The sequence below is a fragment of the Bacillus rossius genome, chromosome 1, assembly GCF_032445375.1.
Source record: "Bacillus rossius redtenbacheri isolate Brsri chromosome 1, Brsri_v3, whole genome shotgun sequence".
Classification (NCBI taxonomy): domain Eukaryota; kingdom Metazoa; phylum Arthropoda; class Insecta; order Phasmatodea; family Bacillidae; genus Bacillus; species Bacillus rossius.
Window position 1 is genome coordinate 316,881,640 of NC_086330.1, and position 21,242 is coordinate 316,902,881.

General features: G+C 34.2%; 1 protein-coding gene across 1 annotated transcript in view; it reads left to right on the forward strand.

Moving 5' to 3' along the window:
- Positions 1-634: 634 nt before the first annotated feature.
- The window catches only part of LOC134527963 (probable RNA-binding protein 46), an 85,304-nt gene continuing 64,696 nt past the window's right edge, over positions 635-21,242 (forward strand). The window contains exons 1-2 of the mRNA XM_063361073.1: positions 635-656; positions 3,725-3,859. Coding sequence (XP_063217143.1) covers positions 635-656; positions 3,725-3,859 — 157 coding nt within the window. The remainder of the gene's footprint in view (positions 657-3,724; positions 3,860-21,242) is intronic.

Here is a 21,242-nt window from a genome sequence, read left to right on the forward strand (position 1 = left end):
TACAAAACGTAATTAAGTGCTTTGTTGACAGTTACAGAAAGTTTGTTTACAAACTTTTTTATGTTTCTAAACGTAATTTAAAGGGATTTAAAATACTTTGTCGCTGTACTATTTGTTTAAATTATTATTTTACTGACATTTCTATTCGTTGAATACGGTTTTTGTTTTATTCACTGGACAGTGCCTTGTGATTGGCTAAGGCTTGCCGGCGCCTTTAACGAAGCGCCTGGCGCCAGGAATCATGGGAAAAAGGACGTTTCGGAGAATTTTCGCTCAATCCATCAACGAACGCCTACCGTGAGCACTCATCAGTGGCGGATACAGAAAAATCTCAAAAGGGGGGGGGGGGGGGGGGGGGTTGCGCAGGTCTACCTCTTCCACACACTCCCTTGTTACGTCACCTTGGTTGCTTGGATGCAGCCAGAGATCTGTTTCCAAGCTCTATCCGTTTCATTTACGTCTCGCCCGAATATTAAAGGTAAGTGTATGAATGTGTATTGTATAACATCGGCGGCCGGGTGCGCGCCCTACCCTTGCCAAGAACCATGCTTGGTGCTTGGCTGCCCTGGTCAAGGGGGGGAGGGGGGGCGCACCCTGCGCCCTCCCTATGAATCCGCCACTGGCACTCATGAGTATGGTCCAGGAGACTGCATCAGGTAGGCCATTTTGAGAAAGTTCGTTGATAACATTTTTCAGTGACGCCCACCAGCTTTAGACATATTTACACTGTTAGGTGAGTGTAATTCCATTTCCATTGTGTGGCGTAAATAACAAACTTTTATTTGCCAACTTTGTTTTGTGCCCAGAGGCCAGTATTTATTTAAAAAACATACATATTCAGACGAACACGGACAATTGCAGTCTAATGCCTAATGCCCTACTGCTCTGAACTAGCCATAAACTTTAAAGTAAACTACCCTGTGAATTTGAAACATGCTACGAACTGTGAAATGTTTTGAAATAAAATGTATGAATTTTTTTGAAATCTGTACCCGACGTATTCGACAACTTGGATTATTTTCGCTTATTTCTTGTTTGTTTTTCCAAATTTATTTCCATGAATAAGTTTTGGATTGGTCTGTGGTCAATATAAATAACATTTAAATATATCAGATAATAAAATTTGGCAATTATTTTCATTTTTAAACTCTTGTCATTGTATTTATATTCATCCCTTACACAGTCGCATCATACAGATTATTTATTTTTCGTATTTCAGAGTTACATATGTATCTGTTTTTCTTTGCATTGAATGTATTGATTTCTCGAGTGGAATATTAGCAAGAAAATTTAGTTTTGTTTCTGTGTGTGGCATCACAACTGAAATATTTAACGCACTGAGAATAAAATTGAGTGCAAACGTGTACCCGTTATCATAAAGAAGCATTTGATAAAGTATATGTCAAGTAAATAGCACAACAGCATATCTCAAGAACTTAATACAGGAATAAATTACACTGTTACTGTCTGGAAGATTTCAAGTTAATATTTTATCATGGACTGGATGCTATAATATAGTTTGAGTCAAAAGGAGTAAACATTATTTGTTTGGCTTAAAATTATAGTTTAATTTTCGTAATGACTACATCATAAAATTAGTAATAGAAAATTTAAGACAAATGATATCAAGTACCCCACGGTTTTAGTTATACAGACTTGTAGTGCATTATTTGGCTATTGGACGAAAAAACTTAAATTTAATTTTATTATTTTTAGTTCATTCAACTTTAAAAACAGTTGCTTTTTTCGAACTATAAGTTTATTTTCAGCACTCTCGTGTCCTACAAACAAATTGATACATACAACAGAAATGCTAATTAAAGTCTAGCCGCAAAAAAAGTATAAAACACTGAATGACCCATTTTGTCTAGAGAAATTCAGTACTTTCTAAAAGGAAGGTTTACATGCTCTTTATTGAGACATCAATTAATTTCAGTACCTAGATGTCGACTGAATAAATTATTACCATATTTATACACAAATATTCGTTTTTGTAGCTAAATAAAGACGTAAATAATGGCACGTAACTTCAACAAATGGCTAACACAAAAATATATTTTTTTAACGGCAATGTTTGCGACTCCTTGAAACAAAATAAGTTTTTACGCTGTCAAAATATTCTTTTCTTTATTCAGATGTTTTATTATCAAAACTTAACCTCCACTGGTATTTTAAAAGCCTCATATTCGCAAAGAAAAAAAACCGAGTGACGCATAATTTTTTAGCGAAATGCGTGCACGAATTTAATCTTTTTTTCCGAGTCTTCTTATGAGAAAGTCAATTCTCTTAGTTAAATAAATAAATATTTTTTTTTTCATTGGATAGCCGTCTCGGGATAGCACAGTATTAAAAAGAGTATATACATATAGGTGTTAAAACAAAAGCGTAAACGTTGAGATACTCGCGACCCGTAGTAGTAAATAAAATGAGTATGCAAAGGGCGCAATGTGCATCTCATGCTGTTAAAACTGAGAAATGTGTGCACGTTTGTGTAGTGTTAGTATATATAATTATACTTAAAAATTCTAAATATATATTTATTTGTATTAACTAGTTTTTTTTAATCATCGCTATATAGTTATGTTACATTACATAATACTTATCTTACTTCTGGCAGTACGTTGCAACTAAATTTGTTTATTTGTTCACAGTTAATTATTGTAGACCCGTATCTTTTAAACATGGGACAGAATGACAAAATATTTGGAACACTTTTTTGTTAGCTGGATCTGTTGAAATTAATTCTATACCTATGCCAAACTAGAGGGGAAAAAAATGTTTAAAAGATGACGGCGGGCTTGAAATATTGGGACAAAATATTTAGGCCGTCCCTTCCACACTAAGTACTTGTGGCGTCCACCGCATGTCCAGGTGCGAGACGCTTGCAAATGTCAGTGTTAAAGAAACGGCACCTGGAGGTAGGCAATACTTCCTGCAGCTATGGCTGAACTTTTTCTCTTCCGTGAATTATTATGTCGAAAAAGATTTACGTTAATGTTTCCTGGCATATGCACTTCAAAAGTAATATTAACAGGAATAACACTACGTTAAAAATTTTATATATATATATATATTTTAAATCTCACATTTTTTTCATAAACAGTAAAAAAAAAGTCTCGTATTGTGGGCCCAGCAAACATATGTCAGCCCCAGCGAGACTTGCACACTGCCTCACTTTTTATTGGAAACAGTTTAATTTCTAGTGAGGTGGTGTATATTTTCAGACTACACACATGATTTCGTTTATTTATAAGTTACGCGTATAGTAGGTCATATTTATATATAAAAAAAACTTTTATAGTAGTATTGTTGCATTATGAACAAATCTCTATTTTTTCAAACAATAAAAATTCGTTTTTCTTGGGCGACAAGTTATTTCTTTTATTCGTAACGAAAAATTAATTATTTAAACTTTAGCCGTTAGATTCTCAAATTATTAACTGTTCTGGAGACTTCTGTCGTTTCTTCCAGCAGCCCAATTCGCCAGAGCTGATCAGTTGTAACTTTAGGAGCTGTGGAAAGCAGTTTATCTCCGAAGAAGCGCTTCTTGGTGTGGGGTGTTAGCGTGTCGCGTAACTCACTCTTCCCACGGCGATAACGGAGACGCGGTGGTGGTGACCGGCCAGATAAGAGTGGAACCCAAACTGGGCGAAGCGGGAAGCGAGCCTGTTCCAGCAGTAACAGAAGACCTTTGTTTATCGGATGTGTTCGGGTCGTGACGCAGTGAGGACCGCGCAGCTGGCGGGAGAGGCAAGGCGACCTCCAGGGCTCAGACGCAGGTCGGGAGTCGAAGGCGCGACCAGGCGAGCGATGGCCGGGCGAGGAATTGCGGTCCGCAGACCCGGGTGCCCCATCACTGGTGAGTAGCGACGTTCATTACTGGGGGATGGAACCACTTTGAAAGCTGTTTTCTTTCAAATTATTTCTATTTATTATTGGGAATGTTAGATTTTTTTTTTTGCTTCCGTGTTTGAGAGGGGAGGTAAATATACATCAACAAATCCCCCAAACCCTCTGTACACTCCTGACCACATACGTACTCCTGGTGCAAAATGTGTGCAGCGTAACGGAATACGCGAATCAGTTGGGGATATTTGAAACCTTGGAAAAATCTGGAAATAGAGAATCCAAATGAAATGTATGAACTTTCATCTCACGCCGTATCGCTAATGCTGGAATCACGATAGTGTGATGGACGCGAATATTTTTTCAAACTAATCACGTCATGACGTCACCGCGACTAAAATTTGCGGAGTACGACAGACGTTCGGATCAGAAAGATTTTTTTTTTTTCATCGCGTCGCGGGTGCGACGATACTGAAATGAGCGCCAGCATTTTATTGTCGGAATATGGTTGGACTGGAGCATTGGTAATAATATTATTCGTTATTTTTATGTGTAAATATCTTAGCTCTCGGTATACGGCATTTTGCAGAAGTAATTTTGTGAAAATGTAATGGAAACCGATGAACGGAAATGTGACACTAAGATGGCGGATCCACGCGTAGCCACATAAACCCGTATATAATCACTTGCATAAACATTAAGGTACATAATAAACGTATTGGTGTGCCAAAACTAAAAACTAAACTAAAATAATAAACTAAAATAGTCACAGTAAAAACTAATTTCAAGTTTTGAAAAACTTAAGAAAACTGAAATCTGAGTAGGTTAAATTTGTGCTTAGAAAGTATTTTCAGACTGAATTCAGTCTTTTAAGCAAAAACAAATATACAAACATAATTATAGGCCTGCTTAGTGTTATAATATGCTTTAAAAAAATGTTTCAGGTAAATTTTTAGTAATGCTTCTAACGTGTGCGGACATTTTATAGTATTTTAGTTAATTTTAACAATATAAGCAGTATTTTAACAATTGACTATAGCGTCTTTACGTCAAAGTTAAGCGGAAAATGAGCTAAGTTATACATAATAATAACTTGAAACCATGCAGCTTCGCTCACGCGATTTCATTTTATGGCTAAAATCTTAACCTTTAAAGAAAAGTATTTGATTAAATCAAAAAAAATTTACTAAATAAATAGACAATAAATTTATCACGGCAAAAAGATTTATCTAATAACAAAACCTTTTAAGAATGATAATTTTTAGTGGAGATGTGTGGGCCTTTTTATATTTTTACTAGCTGCAGTACCCGGCTTTGCCCGGGCTGAACACCGGGTGATATATTGTCCGCGAGTTACAGCAAAATGGATACCGATGTTTCCAGTGTGGTGGACATTAAGAAATGACACATTATAACTGTTTGTGTATCTGTGACCTATGGTTATCTGTTTACCCATGGCGATCGGTTGAAAGGTTTAGAAGTTGATGCGCTACAGCGCCATCTAGCGGCGAGTTACAAAAAAAAAGGATAGCATAAAAACCTTCTCCATGATAAAAACACTTCGATGTGCCAACTTTCATGGCAATCGGTAAAACGGTGTAAGAGTTTATCGACGTCATACATGCCAACATCCAATTATATATATTCTTATATTTCGAAATTTTGGGGCTTTCACTTTTGCGGAAAGTGGATGTTCAGGACCTCGAATGGTTTGGAACACTCCATCTCGAAAGAATAGATAGTTGAAATTCCTGAAATTGTCGAAATTTTGGGGCTTTTTTCCCAGAGGGGGGCGGGGGGTTCGAGGACCCTAAATGGCTCGAAAACACTTAAAATCGAAAGAGACAGATTTTTAAAAATTTTTAAACTTTCGAAATTTTGGGGCTTTAACCACCTGGGGGGGGGGGAAGCGATGTTGAGGACCCCGAATGGCTCGGAAACACTCCAAATCGAAAGAGATATAAAGGAATATAAGAATGTAGGCATTTACTGTACTCCTATCTACCATAATAACAATATTGACAAATAGAAAGCTTATTACCTACCTATGAATAATTATCTAAATAAATTAATAAATAACTGTATGTTTAAGAATTTACGTACATACATAATATTAAACTTCAAACTATACACACCAAAAAAAAAAAACTAAGGATGTTTGTGAAACTATGTTTTATTTGTCATAATGTTTAAAACATTTGTAGGATTTTTTTATATGTAAAACTGTGGTGGCAATATTCCGCTTATCCAAAGGAGTATAGAAATTAATAGAGATATCACTCCCTGTTCACACCACAAATCTTTGAATTAAGTAAAAAAAAAAAAAAAAAAAAAAAACATAGTCCAAAATGAAACAAAAAGTATAAATAACAACTAATTTGACAAAAAAAATATACAACTGGAATGACAATGTTAACATCCGCCTGAAATTTAATAGAAGTAGGTAGGTAAGAATATGTATATAAGAAATTAAATGAAATTAAAACATACATAAATAAAATTATCTCACACTCAACCAAACATAATGTTTAATATGAAATAAAGGAAGATGGCAATTACACGTAACTATTCTAATTAATAAAAAAAATCAACTTTCCTGAAATAGTAAAATTCAATTTTTTCAACAATATATTACATAATTGATAAATATTTCTGGTCTTCGGTCTCAGCAGCCCTAAGTCTCTTGACGCTCAGCAGATAAATTATAAACACTATACCAAACTCCTTGCAAATAAGTAGGTACGTACTGTAAAAACAAATAACAATATTGAAAAATATAAAATATTAGTATGCCCTACCAACCTATGAATAAATTTCGATGAAATTTATAAGAATTTATGTACCTACATAATGTTAAACTTGAAACTATCCACACAATAAAAACCTAAGAATGTAAGTGAAACTAGTTTTTTTATTTGTCATAATACCTAAAATAAGTATGTTTCCAAAATGAAACAAAGTATAAATAATGACCAATTTGACAAAAAAAAATTGTACAACTCGAATGACATTGAAAACATACACGTGAAATTTAAAAGAATTATGAGTGCCCTAGGTAGGGAGAAAAAAAAATATATATATACATATATAGAAGAAATTAAATTTAAAAAATGGGTGCGTGTACTTAGGTACGCGCATGAGAAGTTATACTTCTTTGGCATCATTAAAAAATAGTTTTTAATTGCATGCAAAAATATTGCGTGGAGTCCCTCCGCGCGGAAGAAGTGAAACTTCGTAATGTGGAAATGAAAATAGGAAGGGGTAGAAATTGATTTTTAGTGAAATCATATTGTATTAAATCAAACTAAAAAATAAAGGAAATAAATTTGTAACGATTCATAGATTGATCTTCAGAGAGAGAGAGAGAGAGAGAGAGACACCTATTGAATGTCTATAAAACTAACTTTTTTATGAGAGCAGATTTTCATGAAATAAATCATGAAATCATTCAACGATAAAAGCTGTTTATTTAATTAGGCGGACGGGTTCGTCCTAAGGAGAAAATTGACGCGGCGAGACCTCGTGGACATAGAGAAATGACACACACTCACTATTTACCTATGTGTCTATGAAACATGATTTTTTTTCTGCAATTTAAATTGTAATATACAATAAATATAGTTTAAAAAACTAAAAAACATGCTTTTAAAGAATATCAAACTAAAAAGTAAAAAAAATAATTTTAAAATTAAATTTATGACAATAGTATATAAGCAATACTAGTATAAATGAGAAAAAAGCTTGAGGCGCTTTGTGCCATATTTTTTGAATATTAAGCGCCCCATGCTTTTTTCTCATTTATACTAGTATTGCTTATATACTATTGTCATAAATTTAATTTTAAAATTATTTTTTACTTTTTAGTTTGATAATCTTTAAAAGCATGTTTCTTTGGTTTTTTAAACTATATTTATTTTTAACTTTTTAGTTTGATATTCTTTAAAAGCATGTTTTTTAGTTTTTTAAACTATATTTATTTTTAACTTTTTAGTTTGATATTCTTTAAAAGCATGTTTTTTTTAGTTTTTTAAACTATATTTATGTATAATTATCATAGGGAAATGAGTTACCGACACTACCTATTACCATCTGAGATAACTATTTGGAGTTGCAACGTCACAAAGAAATGGTAAAGTCTCTACGAATCATTTGCAGTTAGATGTATGGATATAATATTAGAATTTACCGGGGGAAAAATAAAAAAAATTTTTTTTCGGCGTGGCCGGGAGTAGAACCCGCGATCTTTGAATCCGAAAGCTGACGTCACAGAAGTCGCGCGCCTTAGACCGCTCGGCTAACGAACGTAATGAAATGGATGGGACATTTTACTGTGATGAGTCACTCACTCTTAGTCAAAAGAGTTACAGACGGACAGACAGAGTTACAGACGGACAGACAAACATACAGGTGAAGCTAATATAAAGCATGTAAAAAACGTAACGTAATGGCTTGAAAGCTATTGCTCGGCAGACATAGAGGAATGAAACTAACAATTTGTATATCTATGAGACACATTACATAAAATTAAGATATTTTTTAACCCGTTTAAAATTTATTTTTTTTAGACAAAAGATAGCCTGTGTCCATCCCCAGGATATAATCTATCTCCTTGCGAAATTTCATTACGATCCGTCCAGCCGGTAAAAGGTAACAAACAAACAAACAAACAGACAGACAGACAGACAGACATTGTTACTTTCGCATTTATAATATTAGTAAGGATTACAGATAGTGTATCTGATCACGCATCTATTACAAATTACTATGCCTATGTCATCGTTTACACTAACACTTTAATTTACTATGGTTAATGCTATGCTTACAATAATTAAATAATTTCACCTTATTACAAATGTCTCTCATTATTTAAGGATTTTTGATACTTCGCATCTATTTTAAATAGTGAGCTATGAAATTTATTAGTTGATTTTTAGTTTGCTTAGTATTACTTAAATAAAATCCGCAAATTTTATACACCTCTGCAATTTACCCACACGGATCCCCGTGTAAAAATTCAGAACAAAGTAAATAACTTAAACAAAAACCAAACTCCCCCCCTTTTTTTTTTCTTTTTACGAGAGATATGATCTTCAAAATAATTTTAATAAGATTTTATTTATATTGAATTTAAAATTTAGCTTGACAGTACTAATTAAAGGATTCCATTAATTATTAATTTATGTTTTAACAATAATAACTCCTGTTACATCTTAAGAAGCGATGTCTCTGAGAACGTTGAATAAGAGAAGGTAGCTTAAGATATTTTTATTTATAATTTTCAAAATCTTAAAATAAGTTTGATTTGATCAGAAGTTATTATTTAAAATTTTAAAACAGTACAATATTTCAGCCTTTTAAAAAGAACTTCAGAAAATTGTAAAAACCGAGTTGGTAGATTTTGCATGTTTATAAATCATAACACAACTTACATCCTGCTTGATTAGCTTTAGAAATATGACTTTTATAATGAAGAAATGACCATTTTTCATCCCTTTTGCGGTTTTGCGGTCGAATATAGAAATACTGTAAAGGTTAAAACATGATATTAAGTCATAATTTGCTACCACCGACCACCTCCGGCTAGCTCAAAATTAGGTGATGTGTGTACATACAGGTTGGTAGCAGGTCACGAAGTAATTCATACGCAATGTTCGATGTATTACCTTTTTTTTTTATTCATGTAAAAATCACAATATATTCCGCACAACAAAAATTAAACTGTACATCCAGAAAGGAGAAAAAACGTAGACTCTTCTTACGAATTACATTACATTGCCCGGATAAGTTCCGGGCAGCGACGCACATAGGGGTATTGGACTAATCTAGCGGGACAAAATTATTTATCGCTTTTAAACGTTTGGAAAATAATCTATAATTCATAAAAACTTGTATGCAAAAGTATCTTCACTTCTAATTTCCAGCAATGCGATGTAGCAAAGGGCAAAAGCGAAAACAAATGGCGAAAGAAAATGAAAAATTCTTGTAAATAAAATTTATATAGGCTAATCATTACAGTGGTCAAATTTATACATATCTACTAACTAAATTAAAATAAAAAAATATAATAATAGTTTAAAACTAAAAATATAAATATTAAATGGTAAAAGCCTTAACTTTCTTCACATATCAAGATTTCCAATTTTTCCTTCATAAAAGAATTTCGTTTTTTCTTGATTATTGTTCGCCTTGATGCAAGCAGGGGATCAGATGTTAACAACTACCTATTTAAAATATCTGTATTACTGTCTACTTTATTAAATTTCCTTGCGAAATTAAGCCTGTATGAACGGAAATGCTTATTTCTGGCTTCTGCTGCCTCTTCAAACAATAGGCAAAAGGGCATTCTCTATTATTATAGAACTATGTATCAATAGTTTATGCATGGTAGGCGTCATGTTATGCCTACCGTACAGTTCAACATAAAGTTCTGCAGTCTCTCTAGTAAATTTTTGAAATTTTTTCACATCTATTTTGTACCCGCTTGAAATGCATTCAAGAATCACTTTTATTCTTTGAATGAAAGTAACATCCAGGCCTGTTATTTCAGCTGCCAACTTAGGGTCTTCAAAAAATCGTCGACTTGTATTTCCGTTATTAGTGTTCCCGGATGCAGCTTTGGGAAAATCTACGCGCGCTAAGACCTAGCTTGCTTTTAAATTCGTCTTGGAATTCTTTCTTTGTTCTTTTAAAAGTTTGTCTGCTTCAGATTTAGCAGGTAAATATTGCACGCCAAGTTTGTAAGCAGTATGCAGTAAGCTTTCAAATAGCCGAATCCTGGCGTGTAAAATAGACAGACCGAATTTCAACGAATCTACATTAATCTCACTTGATTTATTCAAATCGTTGAAATCTTTAGATGTAGCTCCACATATATAACATCTAATTGTATATTTTGTGCCTGTTGCTGCATTGCACACTTTTGAGTCTATCATTGTTAGCATCATCTTGTTTTCTACAATATATGGTCTTCCACCAATTGTTACTGTTGGTTCCAATTTATTTGCCGCACTTTCTACATAACTGATTTATTCCTTCGTTATGTAAACTGTCTTCTTTACAAAGCATATACTCTACGGATAGGTCTACAGTAGCGCGGTGACGATGGAGTTGCGTTCTGCCACAATATTTTATTTTCTGTTCAATTAACTATACGCAGAGGCACAAAAGAACTTTGAAAAATGTGTGAGTCGCATCCGCTATCATTTTCAAACTTTTGTTTGAGCTGAGCCTGTTATGAGCCATCACACCCGCATTTACAAATCATCCGGAAAGTATTTTAACTATCGTCAAGAGTTTTTAAAACTTCTTCTAAATGTAAAAGTAATCTTTCGGCTGTGTGGTTCACAACACCTTGTAAATTCACTTCGGCACAGGTTTCAGTTATGTTGAAAGATTCATCGGAAGGATAACAATGTTTTTTATATTGCTGAAAAACTGAGTAGCAGGGAAGATTTCCTGTTGTTTGTCTGATTCTGTCATATTGCGTCCTTGACAAATCAGCATCTATAAACATTGCTAGTGCTTCCTCCGGACAAACTTGCTTGGCATGTGCCTTGTCACACTCAATTGAATTCCTGTACTCCTTAGCATGATCCTTACTTTCTGAAATCTCTTTCAGTATATTTGACGCACATCTATTTCCTTGGGCTTTCAATTCCATTTCAGCTGTATAGATAATTTTCTCAGGGCTATAAGACAAACGTATACCCTCAGTCTTGCATCTTTTGCTTCGCTCACTAATGTCTTGAAAGGATTTTGTTGGTCTATCCGGTCTTCTTCTTGCCACTAATACAGGTAATTTAAACACTCCACCCAAATACTTTTCATTGTTTTTCACAAATAAATCACTTCTGTATTTTGCTGTTACCCTACGATTTTTCATTTCTGATCTCAATCGTGATAAATTACGCTTTATTTCCATAACTTGTTCTTCAGTATAAGTTTTATGTGAAACCAAGTAATCTTCGATGTATTCTAACTAACCATTAAAATTGAGATCATTTTTTGATCTCATCAGGTAAAATATTGCCTTACGAGTCATCAAACTATTTCCAGAAGGTCCCGAAATAATATAAATAAAATGTATCGGAAGTATGATTTTTTTCACATTTTCATATTATAAATTTGAAATCACTCTACATGGAGGAGTAGGAATTAGTTGGAACCAATAAATACATTTCTTAAAAGTATAACTACTATATTTTGAGAATATATAAGCATCATAACCGGGAAATGCCCGGCAGTATAACAAAAAGGCTCCCAAAACTACTAATTTGGATAAAAATAACTGAATTTAAAAGCCTGTTTTAAAAGTCAAAAAGAAAGAAAGTGGCGTATAAAATTATAATATTTGGACTACAAAAACAAAGTTACTTACCATAACCAGAATTCATATTTTCACAATAGAACATAAAATAATAAATACTTAAATATTGAGTTTTAAAGCACGAACATAGAGTATACACAACCACTGCGAGCAATGCCCGAGTTCCGACTGACACTACCATCTGTAAATTGGAGTGGGTGAAATAAAAACAATGTGGTTAGGTCGCCCAACTACTTAGCTTTTATAGGAAACGGTTTTTTTTACCTGAGTGCAATTCTGAGAATTCGACTTTTGGCCAGCTAAATTTAAGAAATACCTCTATGTGCGACGGCTGAACAAAAAACTTTGTCGCCTCGCTGTGGGCTTTGCTTACGACTACGGTAAAAAAAAAATTCTAATTAATCCAAATTTCCGAAAGAAAAAAAAAGTTATTAGGCGTCGCCCGGACCGTAGCCGCAAAGTTGTACTTTAACAACAGAACATTACTACGTTATCTGAGCCATCGCCCGACCACGACCTCTTGTCACGGTGCTCGAACGACTGCCCGGCAAGGTGCTCGGACAATGGCTGCATCCGAATACTAGCCTAATGGATCCCTTAGCTAAAGGATCCACTAAAAGTGCATCGTAGTGGACGCGGCCATTTTTGTGTTGAATCCGAATTATCACAATGGATGCCGATGCATCCCTTCACGCATCCACTAATTCGAGATTTCTAGGGATGCGACACTCGCATCCACTAACGCGTACCTACATCCATTAGCTTCGGAATCGGGTTTTATTTTGTTTGTGTATAATACTACTTCAGATTTTCAGCATAAGATTTGTTTAAAACATTATAAGCGAAAGTGATAACTTAAACAGAGACAAATTAAGACGTTAATAAATATAATCAAAATACGAATTCAAACTTAAAGGATAAATCAAAACTCATAAGTATTTTTAAAGTTTACAATTTATAAAATGTATATTTATTTGGATCGCTAACATGTACAACATACACGTTACATTATTTTTTAATTGGTAGGTATTTATTATTTACGTTTTGCTGAATATTCGTAGAAATCCCTACACAAAATGGCTGCGTGAACATTAGTACGACTGACAGTCAACAGGTGGTGCTAGCAGTAAAAGTATTCGGATACTATCCATCCATTAGAAATGCGTCCTCTACATTGTGGCTGCATTTGCTAAGGGATGTAGGGATGTGTGTGCTAAGGACGCATCCCTATGTATTCGGATACAGCCAATGACTAACTTAACAGCCTTCCTTCCCTTTGTGCGGGCAGTGTCCTGGGCTCGCTGACGTTATTCTCAGCCAATCACGGCGCATGGCAACAGAAACGTCCACGAATTTCTTACTTCGGTTCTCTCTTACACACTCCCGTGACAGTAACTCAAACGCCTAGCGTGTGAAACAAAACCTCGGTCGTGGAAATAACGAAGGAGAAATACGTCAGCATGCCTTCCCACACAAAGAAGTCAGCAAAAAAAAAATTAATTAAAAAATAAAATATGCAGTTTAAAAATAAAAACAATAAACCCGGTGAATTACGTTCACAATAACTTCTAAAAGGAAAAACTTTACATTTAACCTGAAATATGACAAAACATTTATAACAAATTATTATTACTGGATTGCATGGGGAAGGCTGTAATCTGGGTTGTTACAATTTCTGTACGTTATTCTTGCTTAGTTTCTTACCTTCATCTTAATTTGTTTAGATATACAATTTATTACCATAAAAACTAACGTTCCCCGTTGTACTGTTTTTAGAGTCAAATATCGAAAAATTGGTAAATATGTAGTTGAGCGGTATTTGCGAAAAATAAATGTTAAAAATCCGGAAATACTTTTATTATATGCTCTTTCACTTCCTCTTTTCATTAATCTCGGCGGAGATAAGAAATTCGAAATAAGGGAGATATCGCCGTTCTTATTTTGTAACACAAGACCTGTGCTATCATTCGACGGTCGCAATTTTTTTATTTTGCCGTGTGTTCGTGAATGCCTAATTAATTTAAATGGTCCATTAGGTCAGGTCAGTTACATTATAAATACTTTCAAACTAAGCGGACATTAAAAATAATGTGAATTAATTTTAATGGTTGTATATTTTTAAAGTATTTATAATGTAACTGACCTGACCAAACAAACCGGGACAAAGGATGAACAGTAGGAACTCACGTAATGTTTTTTACTTATTACTTGCGCAACAATATCCAAATAACAAATAAAACATTAAAATGTAAAACGTTAAAAACTCACCTAAGTTAGAGGCGGGTATAATTCCTTTGCCATTAGTAGAAAATGATGTAGTCGTTTCACCTAAGACGCGAAAAAAAAAATTCATACTCGTAAACAAAAAACAATGATAAATGCCGCGTGAATGCACAGGTATTGTGATGAAAATTAAAACTTCGATACCTCCTAAAGTATTTGGAATTTCTTATCTCCGCCGGGTTTATTGAAAAGAGGAAGTTAAAGAGCATAGAATAAAAGTATTTTCGGATTTTTAACATTTTTTTTCGCAAATACCGCTTAACTACATATTTACCGAAGAAATTATAAATACTCTACGTAGTTAATTATTTACGCTAAGATTCTTACATCCAGCTTTGTTTGTTATGTAGATATGAATATTTTATAATAAAACTAAACCTATTCTCTTATCACACCCTTCCTTAAAAAGACGAAACCCGAAAAAAAAAAAAAAATTGTAACTATATTCTTAAAGTTCATTCTTAATTATTTACCCTTAGATCTAGTAGGTTCGTAAATGTGAATTTTTCCCCCCTTCCACTTTAAACCAATTGAAATAACCCCTTTACAGCCCTTAAAGGCGGAATCTTGCAAAAAATAAAATAATAAATTATTTTATAATTATTTTACCATTAATTAACGGCTTACTTAATAAATTTCGGATTTAATTTTTTTAAATAAATTTAGACTTACTCCGTTTTCACCCTCATTAAAATACGTTTTTACCCTCATAAAAGACGAATTTTATTTAACGCAAAAAAATAAGTCATACATAACTCTAGATGCAAGTGATTATTTTTATTTTAATATTTAACTTATTCTTATTAAATTAAAAGTGTTTGATTTGTTTTAAAAAAACACCTAATACCCCTTTTACCAACCTTAGGGTTTGAATTACGTAAAATGGTAAAATTGTGGTTGGTAATTTGCGTATGTTTATTATTGGTACCTAAAATATTTTATAGGTAATGTTCTATTAGATTCAGAGTTATAATTATTTATCTTAAACATATTTAACCCTTATTCACCCCATAGGGTTTAAATTTTGCAAAATAGTAAAATTGTATTGTAGTTTAGTATTTTTCATTATTGTTAAAATAACTTTTCTTGGGAATAATTAGATTCGGAGATATAGTTATTTATTTTAAAACTTTAATTACCCCTTTTTCACCCCTTAGAGGTTGAATTTCGTAAAAGCGTAAAATTGTGGTTGGTATTATTTGTATGTTAATTATTGGTACCTTATTTATATTCTTATGCTTGATCAGATTCGGAGATATAATTATTCATATTAAACCCATTTTTATCTTTTTCGTCCCTTAACGGTTTTATTTCCCAAAATAATAATAATGGTTGGTAATTATCGTATGTTTATAATTGATACCCAATATAATTTATTACCTTGATTAAACTCGGAGATATAATTCATAATCTTAAAAACACACTTATTCCTTTATCACCCCTTAGGTTTAGAATTTTACAAAATATGAAAATTGTGATTGATAAGTTTTATATTGCTATTATTATTACTCAAAATAATTTACTATCCTTTGTTAAATTCTGCTGCTGTTGTTTCACGAGGAGTAAGAATCGCTCTCTTGGGCCGTGGACCGGGATGTACCTAGCGCCTGTGGGCTACTGAAGACTTAGAATCGCTCTCTTGGGCCGTGGACCGGGATGTACCTAGCGCCTGTGGGATACTGAAGACTGTTAGAATCGCTCTCTTGGGCCGTGGGCCGGGATGTACCTAGCGCCTGTGGGATACTGAAGGCTGTGAAAATCGCTCTCTTGGGCCGTGGACCGGGATGTACCTAGCGCCTGTGGGCTACTGAAGGCTGTAAGAATCGCTCTCTTGGGCCGTGGACCGGAATGTACCTAGCGCCGCCTGTGGGCTACTGAAGGCTGTAAGAATCGCTCTCTTGGGCTGTGGGCCGGGATGTACATAGCGCCGCCTGTGGGCTACTGAAGGCTGTAAGAATCGCTCTCTTGGGCCGTGGACCGGGATATACCTAGCGCCTGTGGGCTACTGAAGGCTGTAAGAATCGGGATGTACCTAGCGCCTGTGGGCTACTGAAGGCTTTAAGAATCGCTCTCTTGGGCCGTGGACCGGGATATACCTAGCGCCTGTGGGCTACTGAAGGCTGTAAGAATCGGGATGTACCTAGCGCCTGTGGGCTACTGAAGGCTGTAAGAATCGCTCTCTTGGGCCGTGGGCCGTGGACCGGGATGTACCTAGCGCCTGTGGGTTCACCACGGATATATTGATTAGCAGTGCGTGGACCATCTGGTCGACTGGAGGGTCCGGCAGTCTGTGAGAGAGGATAGACATTTGTGATTGAGAAATAATTAATAATATCGTTAAATACGTAAATAGTTTTATTCAAATGAAGAGAGTAGAGTAGCACTCAAGGAAAAATCTAAATATAATGATTCTAGAATTAAAACATAATCTATTATAGTAGTATGTTTTGGTTCCTACTGGCGCAGGCTCCAGGCGCGAGGTGCTGGTGCTGGGTCAATGACCGATTGCTCTGACGTCACGGCGGCCATCTTGGATGAGTGTGACGACCTTGACCTTGAATTTGATCCTAAAAATTTGCCCAAAATTCCTCAAAAATCGTCAAAATTTCCATTTTTTTGGAAAACAAATTCCGCCAAAAATTCTCAATAATTCCTCAATACAAAAATTAGGATTTCGAAAATCCTCAAAAGTCGTTTTACCTTATAAACCACGATTATTCCTAAAAGCGGTTTCAAAGTCCTAAGAGCTAGCCGCTTTAAGCCGCCGAGGTCATGACCGTGAAAATTAGGATGCCATGGCAGCCATCTAGGAATATGACGTCAACGTTGCAATTTCCGTTACGGCCGCCATATAGAAAATCTTTATTTATTGTCAGATTTAATGAAAAAAAATTAAAATTTATAAAAAAATTAAATAATAAAATTTTAATAAAAAATATTTAAAAAAACAAACATTTACGACATGTAGCTAGGAGAACTCGGTTCGAACCCGGTGAGGGCAAAAAAATTATAATGGCGACCGATCCTTCCCCCGTGGTGGGTGCTGGCAGACTGACCCCCACCACTTATGTCATAGCATATATATCGTCAGTTAGCATGATGTTATGTCCGCCATCTTGTCCTCGTCTGCTGGAAGCCATCATCATTGTATCGTCTGCTAGAGTGTGCTGACACCATGTTAGTTAAATTCGTACCCGCTAGAGTGCAGTAATCATTTATTATTATTATTATTGCTGTGACACCCGCCATCTTGTCATTTGGTCGCCATCTGGAATTGTGTAATTATATAGTTAGAAATTCGGGAAAAGTTTCAAAATTCATTAAATAAATCACTCATAATTTACATATTGATTAAATCCGCTCCTGTCCTTGGTTCGTTACTGGATCGATGCAATAATGATTAATTTTATGTAAAAAATAATGATTTCAATAAACCATGTTTAACATTCTTAAAGAGACTTTAAATCCTCTACTACCATCATCCTATCAGACATCAAGACCAACATCTTGGAAAATTCGTAATAATTAACATAGAAATTCAGGAAAGAGTTCAAAATTCATTAAATAAATTTGTAAACAATATACTGATTAATTAGGTCGACTAAGGTCCTTGGCACGATCCTGGACGAAGCTAAAAGAAATTTAATTTAAAAACCAGAAAAGTGTAAGGTTCGAGAAATAAAACACCACAAAGTATTTTACAAACATAATATTTATTACACAATTTCTATCCTACTACAGGATCACTTGCGAAAGCCAGCAATCTTATAAACATTTAGCCCTGCATAGACGTGCAACGACTACTTCTTAGCTCGAAATGCTCCAAATTCTCCAACAGCTCCAAATGCTCCAAAGGCTCCAAATGCTCCAACAGCTCCAACAGCTCCACGGAACGTACACACAGAAAACGTAACGTACACACAGTACACACAGGAAACGGAACGTACACACATATCGTAGCGGAAACACAGGCTTAGTTGGAAATCAGAATACAAGAAATAAAAACATTAAATTTTTACTTTCAATATTTAATTTATTTCTCAACATTACACAAATACAAGTAAAAGAAGCCATTATTGTATGTAGCCAGCTTTCCTCAGTTCTTTGAGTATGAAGGATATTTCTTTGATGCACGAATAGTTTCCTGCACAAAGCGAGCCATGTAGAAGTCTTAGCCGGTCAACCAATATGTTTGGTTCTTTCCATGATGTGTAATCAATCTCTTCTACCACCATATTACTTGCTTGTTTATTATACATACTTTTAATATCACAATCGTCCCAGTGATCATAATAAGCATTATCAGATTTATTTATTATAACACGTCGTTTCCATCGTTTCGGTCTCAGGACACCGCCACAATCTTCGATCTTGACAGCTTTAGGTGCTTCATCACAGTCTATGCCTTTGTCAACAGCCTCAGAGTCACTGTAACAATCACTGTAGAAGACATCCTCTTCACCCAGATTACCGTATGAATTCGATATCGATGATGTCGAAGTGTCTTCATCGTCTTCTTGCTTCCTTTTTAGGAGTCCATCATTTTTACAAAGATTGGAGGATCTACTGAATAAAGGCTTGAATGTATTCTCACTTTTCACGGTGTTGATACTTCCATTAGTTTCAGTCTTCCCGAAGCCATCAGCATCCTTCAATTTATGTTCTACGTCACGATCGGGTGAGCTAATACCATCACGCTCAGGACAAGGAAAATTATGGTCGTAATGTCCTCTATGCCGTAAGTAGGCTTTACTTTACATGTTCTATCATGTCTGTTTAAGCTGTCAATTCGTGTTAACAACCTGCTACACCGATTACAGCTTAACATTTTGCGTAGTGGGTTTTTAGCACAATCATTCCTCTCATGACGTCTAGCATTCCTTCTCATGACAAAATCCTTGCCACAGTATCTACAGCAGATTCCTTCCGATTCAGCTGCAGATAACAAACCATGATCCATGGTAGCTTCTGTGACTAATGTTAGATACAAACTGACAGTTTTCCAATTGGAACCATTTTTTTTAAATATATTTTTTTAAATATATATATTTTTTAATATTTCATCAGTGAGAGTTAAGTTATCTAATGCAAAGCAAATTGATGCAAGTAGTTCTGCTTGTCAACAACAGATGTCGACACATTTTTGCTTGCAGGTAAATATTATTTATTTTATGTGGTATGCGGGATGCTCACTAATGATCTCAAAAGAAGGAAGGCTTCGATAGACATAAAGGAGAAGGAAGTTCGTCCTTCGTGATAGTGTTTCTCTTCCGTCTTATCAGAAATTTTTGTACTGAGTAATTTTTTTTTTTTTAAATCCACCTTATAAAAAAAATATCAGTTCTGATTTAGTACCAGAAATTAACAATTTATTTGCATCACAGGATAAAATGGCATAACTCATTAGGTAAAAGTCCTTCATGCGGAGATCAATTTCTCATCTGTAACCAGAAGCACTCGGAGAAAACCATCAGATGTCTAGTCAGGAATAATGAGAAGCACTAAAAGAGAACCATCAAAATTTTGTCAAGAATAATCAGTAGCACGCGGAGAAAACCACCATAACATTGACAAGAGTAATCGGAAGCACACGGAGAAAACCGCCTTTTCCAAAAAAAAATGGAAATTTTGACGATTTTTGAGGAATTTTGGGCAAATTTTGGACAATTTGACTAATTTTGGCAAGTTTGGAGGATTAAATTCAAGGTCACTCATCCAAGATGGCCGCCGTGACGTCAGAGCAATCGGTGCACCTCGCGCCTGGAGTCTGCGCCAGTAGGAACCAAAACATACTACTTATTATGAAATCTCATTTATTTCCATATGATAAACTTTTGCTCTTAATTGTTTGGTTTTTGGCATACAATTTTCTGATAACCTCAAACGTAAATTATTTTTTTATTTTCCTAATATAACGGCAATGTCTTACAATCTGCCTGACAATAAATATTTGATACATTCAGTAAAATCCGTGCCGTTTGGTTGTAACAAGTGTTGCTATATTTATAAGTATTTTTAATTTTTCTGTATTAGACTGTCATTGGATTGAAAGAATATTTTAAATTGGGTAACAAATTTAAATACTTCAATGCAATATATACATTACATGAAAATTTGTTTCCACCAATAATAAATAACACGCTTTTATAGAAAATCCAACTAAAAAATAGAAAATAAATTTTAATAAATTTAATTTAAAAATAGTGTAAAATAAAAAATGCATTTTATTTTTAAAAAAACGTGGGGTGCATGGTGTCAATAGTTATAATTATTTTACTGACAGATATGAGTAAAAGGATTATCATTTTGATAATATCTTAAAAAGCAACCCACGCTTTTTTTTAAATAAAATAATTTTTTTTATTTTACACTATTTTTAAATTAAATTTATTAAAATTTATTTTGTATTGTTTAGTTGGATTTTCTATAAAAGCGTGTTTTTTTAGTTTTTTAAACTGTTATTTATTTTTTACTTTTTAGTTTTGTTTATTTATATAAGTGTTTTTTTTTAATTTCTAAACTTATTTGTTCTAATCTACTATTAATTCTGTGATAACTATAAGTAACTGTATTTATTTTACAAATTATTAATGTGTACAGCTTTATTTATAGTCAAATCTCGATTTTAGAAGCCATTCTAAAATTTAACGTTATCAATATATACAGTGAGACTTAATGGTATAAGGTTATTGACGAACAAGTGATATCGACCAGTCTTACATACTGTACGAAATTAATGCTGTGAAGCAGGAAAGGATGGGAGTTACGGATTAATTATTACGTGAAG